At 40.1% G+C, this 6,812-nt stretch overlaps 1 protein-coding gene across 1 annotated transcript in view; it reads right to left on the reverse strand.

Annotated features, from left to right (window-relative positions):
• Positions 1-360, reverse strand: part of DENND3 (DENN domain containing 3) — a gene marked incomplete at both ends in the record, with an annotated part of 39,034 nt that extends 38,674 nt beyond the window's left edge. The window contains one exon of the mRNA XM_080339272.1: positions 277-360. Within this exon, the coding sequence (XP_080195398.1) occupies positions 277-360 (84 nt within the window). The remainder of the gene's footprint in view (positions 1-276) is intronic.
• Positions 361-6,812: the final 6,452 nt, after the last annotated feature.

Genomic DNA, 6,812 nt, shown 5'->3' on the forward strand with positions numbered 1-6,812 from the left:
TTATACAAAGCTACATTGCATCCTTCATCTAAGCTCAGACCTTTGAAAAGTGTAATTACTTAACGCTGCTACAAAATCATCCCTACTTTGATCTTCCGTCAAAACAAGTTTTCTTTCAAGTGTTTCTGCGCTCTCCGATGGTAACAGCAACGAGGCAACCCCTCGGTTTTAGTCAAATTCCTGTGAGGGAGAGAGGCCCGGCCAGGGAGGAGCTGACCCGGCTGGGACTCCCAGCCCCGCGCTGACAGAACCTCACCTCACCGAACCCCCCCTCACCTGCAGCAGCGCTCTCACCCGCTCCCTGGGCACTCCGACCAGCAGACAGATCTCCAGCAGGCCCGGGGGCAGCACGTCCTCCATGGTACGGCGGTACACAGGGGCCGCCGGCACCGCGGGTTGCGGCGCCTCCTTCCCGCTGGGCCGCTCCCTCCCGCCCCGCGGGCCGGCCCGGGCTGGGGCGGGGCTGCGCCCTCACACAGCGGCCCTCCCGCCCTCAAGGTAACGCGTGTCTTGATTGGCTGCTTCTCCTGTCGCTCTGAGGAAAATGACCAATCAGAGCGGCAGGACGTTGGTGGGCGGGACGCAGAGGCTGAGGTACCGTGTGCCCCGTTGTCCTTTCCTCCTCTCTCTCCTCCCTCCTCACATCATCTCTTACCTTTACTGGTGGAACCGCTTCCCGACCCCAAGGGGAGTTTATTTTAATCCCGTTCAGCAGCGGGCTGGTTTCCCAGTGGGGCCGTTGGCCCGGAGGAGCTGAGGTGCCTCAGGGCTGCCCTCAGAGGTCGGTGAAGTCATGACCTGGTGCTTTGATAAGCGGTGCCATTCCCTCCTGTTTGCTGCAGGTGACTCAGCAGGTGACAGTATATCATTGCAACTAAATAAAGAGTCTTATTTTTATCACGGGTCATAGTTTCAGTGAACTGTAAGCACAGAGCTTGTTGCAGACTGTGTGGTGTTTTTTCTCTGTGGGAGCTGCCTGCACAGCACAGAAACAACACAGGGGACTCCTGGATTTCTTATTGAGCTGTTTAATCTAAACAGACAATGAGTCACTCTGTATGTATTGACTGTGTGTAGATTTTTCACTGAGAGAAATGTGTTTTCCCTGGGACCTGAGACTGTAGACGACAGTTTCTCTGAAACTGAAGGTATGAGACATAGTTTCATTGCAGCCACAAACTTTTTCTGTGGACTAGAGATCACGTAATTAAAAAAAAAGAAATACATATGTATAAAAATGGCTCCAGGCTTTCACGAGTCTGTTTTCAGTTCAGGGTTCAGAAGAGACTTCTGCAAAAAGTACAAAGAACGTCAGAAACATGAGGTGTGGTCTTCATGGGGATTTTATGCATTCTTGTGGTAGTAAAGCTCAGGACTATATGGCTTCTGGTGTTCTCAAATAACTTACTTAGAGGAAATTACAAATGCAGAATATAGGAAAGTATGTTTATATAGCACTGACTACAAGAAGGAAACTCTTGAAAACCTGGAAGTTCAGGGATCACTTCTTCAAAGTGACAGAAGACAATCATAGCCTCGGAGATTTATGTTAATGAACTTTAAGGTCATAAGGGATTGTTAAAATCATCTTGTTTAATTTGTTTAGCCCCATCCATAGAATTGGAGTGATTCCTGTATTAAATTTGTAACTCCTGGGTGATGCCAGGAGTTCCTGCAATAGGAATTACCGTCACTGTTAAAAGTTTGGCGTCTCATTTTCTGTTTAACTGTTCAGCTTAGCTTTTTGCCACTGGCTCATGTTATGGTTTGTCTGCTGCTTGGACAGAATCTTTACTACTAAAAGATTGCAGACTTCAAGATATTTAATTCCAATTTATTTTTTAGAGGTTATAGAACTCATACTTCTAACTTTCTTTTTCCGAATCACTTGCGTGCATCTTTTCTCAACCTTTTCAAAGTTTTCCCAATATTCTTTTTGAATTATGAACACCAAAAATAAGTTTTACTATTGCTGAATATGCAGTGGGAAGTCAATTTGCTATTTCTAACTGATTTCCCCACCTAATTAAAACACAGAAAGACCGATAGAAGAATCATTCAAAAAGAGTGTAATGTTTAATGGGTTATCCACTGTAACCCTGTACGGTTTTGTTAGGGTTATTACTTCCAACATGACAGTCCTGCACCTTATGTTCATTGATCTATGACTACGACCTAGCATTTGACCACATTAAAAGAAAATTACAAATGGAGCGAAGCTATTAAGCAATCCAGGTCACCCTGTAGTTAATTAATCTGTATCATCATTAGTTTCCGATTTCTCTGCTATCTGCAATGATAAATACTGGATGATTCCTGTTCATAATTAATGCAGCCCCCAAAGCAATAGTACGCTGAACTTATTATCGAAACAGAACTACAAGATGAAAGGTACTAATGTGAATCTGATACAATTTCAGGAACTCTGGGGGTAGGAAATCTGCTATGGGGTCACTGATAAGAGACAAAATAACTCACATAGAGAATAATCCCTCTGTGCTACAAAAAAAATCATGTAGTTAAATCAATCTTCTCCTAAGAAAATTTATCAGCTGAGGAAGCAATGCTGGCTTCTATCATGTGTTTTCTTTTTGTGAGGTCACAAATACAATACAAGTTTGTTTGTCAACTATCTGCTGTGGTTCCTTAGAGCTATATGCAGAAAAAAACTGCTGATCTTGATATATCCTGAACATGGATAAGGTGTTATCAGACCTGAGGGCCTTAACTGAATAATTAACGATTCCCTTGACATAGAAATCTGCTTCAGCTTCCAAATAGAATCACAGAATAGTTGGGGTTGGAACGGGCCTTCCAAGGTCATTTTTTGTATTTTAGTCAGACTGCCTCTGTTAAGAGGAGAAAATAATTGTACCAGTCATATGTTTCTTTTATGCAGTCTTGCTTATAAAATATAACCTACCCAGTTAGATGAGAAGCCTTGAGCTGGCTCAAGCTTTAACAAGGCCACTCTTGAAATCTCATGGGTGATAATAATACAGCCTTCCAAAATCATCTCTAAACTTCTTCCCTGACCTCTTTCAAATTAGTGCTGTAAATTAGGAACAGCAAATGGCATTCATGCTGTAGACTGCATGGGAACGGTTGAGTTGCTCTCCATCAACCCTGAAGGGAGCTCAGGGTAACTTGGTGAGTTATAGACACCTATATTATGAACATCTCAGTCTTCAGGGATATGGGCCAGGTGAAGAGCAGAGTCAGGACACTGAATTTGAGGAAAGCAAACTTTCAGTTGTTTAAGGAATTAGTGAATGGGACCCCTGAGAAACTGCTCGTAGGGATGAAGGAGCTGAAAAGAGTCCCAGCCTGTGTAATAGTGAAGCCATTCGATGTATCTTCATCACAGCATCTTCCCTCACACCTATGTCTTCTTTTATCTTTGATGGCCATGAGATAGAACTGGGTCCTCAACCCTTTAATGTTCCCTCCCAAAGGATATGAGAAGACCACTTGATAACAACAGCTTTGAGGTAAAGGTGAGAAAGGAATTTGCCCTCCAGAAGCTCTAGGACTGTAAGCTGTAAAGGGCCTGAGTGACTTAGGGAGTTTCAAAATATTGTGATTATTTGACATGTTCTTTGGGTGCTGATTTTTATTGATATAGCTTTTCCAATAGCGCTGAGAGCTATATGCAGTCTAACTCAGGACTTCATACATGAATTCTTGCAGAGTTTCATTGTCATGTGTATAAGGACTGCAGGAATTTCCTTTTGAAACTGAATATAGGCATCATATGTATTGTGCAGGTTTATTGATACATTGCTGAGTTCAATATCCTGTCTTTTGCTTATGATGAAGGTTGTTGCACAGCAGTATCTTTAGGTGAGAACTGAAACTTAGATCACTGCTTCCTTCCACTGCATGGGTCACAGGAATATACATTTTTGTGTCTATGCTAAGTGAGATTGCATAGATAAGAAGTATTTATTCTGTCTGGTAAGAACTGTATGCTCTAGCCAAAGAGAAGACAGGGCGTACAGAATGAAATATGATGCTCTAATATGTATCTTCGCAGTTTAGAAGTCCATGAAATATCACCACACCTCAGGATTTTGAACCCCTTGTCTCTCTTTGCATCGCAGTTCCATTTGCATCTTCTTTCTTTTTTACTTGGCTTGTCTGGTTTGTGCTGCCATCGTTTATGGTATAACAGAAGACCAATTTTTTTGCAACATTAACTGCAATTTAGCATGTATGTCTTTAATAATACATAAATATAGTTGAAATACTTTAGTCTATTGTTTTGTTGTCAGAGGACATCTATGCCATGAGTTATATCAGTTTCCATCCCAACTTGGATTTCCAAATTTTGTAATAATTTTTGATAGGCCTTTATTTGTAAATTAAGTTCTTTTCTGGGATAAAGATTATTTTTAGAACGCTTAAAACTGGTTATTTTGTGAATCTCAGAGACTTAACATAGACATATTTCACTATCATTACAGAAAAACAGTAGCAAAGGACCAGTTCTTACAACCTATCACCAGATGGGATTTGTTGTCTCCACAGGAGGAAAATCCTCAGCCAGTTGTACAGTCAATGACCTTTCAATTTAACTCAAATAATTGTTTTGTGATGGGATAACTGAGGCCTAAGGAAATAGCTTTGGGTGTTAATGCAACACTTATTCCTTATAGTCTTTACATTTCTGATAGGCTGTAGTTTTATTTTTCTGAAAAAAAAAAAAGTCTGTTGAAAGTCCTGGGAGGGGCAAAAAAATAAGAAGCTGAACTTTATCACAGCCCCTTCATCTAGAGAAATGTACCAACATTAAGCTGTCAGGCCTTGGCAAAGAACCAGACCAATGTGAGTGCTCTGAATATTAGAAACACTTTGCATTGTAGATATTGTGAGATATTCCTGAGGCTACAGAAGAGCTTATTCCTGAATCTAGTCACTCGAGGCTCAGTTTTAGCATTTAGATATGCGGGATGCATAACAAGTCCCTCAAATCTGACTTGCTTAATATGACATTTATTATACTTCCATCTGGCACACTTTCAGGCAGCCAAAGAGATTTTGCAGCTGCTTTTATAGTAGCATCAAGACTTCGTACCATATTTCTTTTTATTGCAGTGCTGGCAAGTGGTGCAGATTCAGAATTACTGAAGTGGTGAGACGAGAGAGGAAAGGTCAATTAGTGAGCAAAGATAGTCAGATACAAAAAACAGAATTTCAGGTCAAACAGTTTTTGTGTAATAATTTATTGTACATGTCAATGTAAGAAACTTTAAAGTACATAAACACAGATGTAATAGTTCACAACTATGAACTGCCTTTTTTTTATATATATAATAAAGTAAACTTGTTTTTGCCACTGGAATCTGAAGAATCTCTTGAGATGCTCCACTGTGTTGGAAAAGACCTATCTGCAGTTCATAGCTCAACAAAAGTACAATATAGTAAACTTCACCAGTATTTAATGTTAGCTTAGTGAAACATATTAAAAGCCAAACACTTTCCCTCTTGATCTTTTTGTAGCTGCACTTACATCACTCACTGTATGAAAAAAAACGGCATATATAAATAAAATGAACTTAGTTATATAAAACCCAATCTTCTCTAAGCTTGGGAACTGTTTAAATATGATAAGGTTGTTCATTTTTAAATATTCACATTACAAGGCTGCTGAAGAAGATTAATTCAGCTTTGGATCCAACCAGAATACCAAACAGTTGTATTTTCCATATAAAATATTTACCTTCCAAGTGACCTCGGTTTACCCCCAGATAAAAAATGCATCAAGAAGAGCAGCATACGGTGAGTATCCTTTATAGCAGCCTAATGTAAACACAAAAAGAAATGAATCCATGGACATGAGACAGTATAGTTATGTATAATGTGAGGCCATTCTAACTTGACGGATGTCATTTACCTTCTCACAAAGTGCGACACAGTCTCCCATCCTTGTAGGCAAACTGGGAAGATACGGACTAGATAGGTGGACTACAAGTTGGTTGAAAACTGATGGTTCAGAGACAGCATAATCTCGTTCTTCAGAAATTGTTGAAATTTGGCTGGATGGGAAGCGGGGCAGCCCGATCTAACTTTAAAGTTATCGCTGCTTTGAGCAAAGGGTTGGACTAGAGACCACCAAAGGTCCCTTCTAAACAACATTTGTCTTTTAGTCTATAATTAATTAGGCCTATATTGTCTTATTTGCATCCAAGGGGCCTTAGAGATTAAAAAGTGCAGCAGACAGTGAACAAAGTTCAACCATTTGCATGGCTAAATATATCATGTATTTTAGGTGTATTTCTGTATCACTATAAAAGAAGTACATTTAGATATTGCCTGACACGTCAAATATACCAATTAGGCACTTGTTGCTGTATCACGTATGACTGAAACTGGACAGAACATAACTTCTCGTAAATAAGTAACTCCCATTTACCGCTTCAAAATCCCTGATTTGCATGAGGATATCATGAGGCAACTTCAATCATGAAAGCGGTTATGCTGTGCTGCCACACAGCCAAGGGGGATTCTGCACAGCTGGCCCTATAAAGAAAACTCGCAGCAGTACAAACACCACTCAATAGCCTGTGCTTGTTTTCTGTGTTGCACTTTTCCTAATATTAAAAAAAAAAAAAAAAGGAATTGCCAAATTTGGGGTTGGAAAACTTAATTGACAGCGTGTCCCCACTGTCTTGTTTTTTATACTTCTTGATTATCCCTCCTTTCAGTTTTCTGGAGGGTGTCCAGTTAGTTGAAAAGCAGAGAGAATACTTCATCTCCAAATGCGAATTATTCATCAAAGTTATTTTAAGAAATAATTTTTAGAGCAATTT

The sequence above is a fragment of the Nesoenas mayeri genome, assembly GCF_963082525.1.
Source record: "Nesoenas mayeri genome assembly, chromosome: 2".
Classification (NCBI taxonomy): Eukaryota; Metazoa; Chordata; class Aves; order Columbiformes; family Columbidae; genus Nesoenas; species Nesoenas mayeri.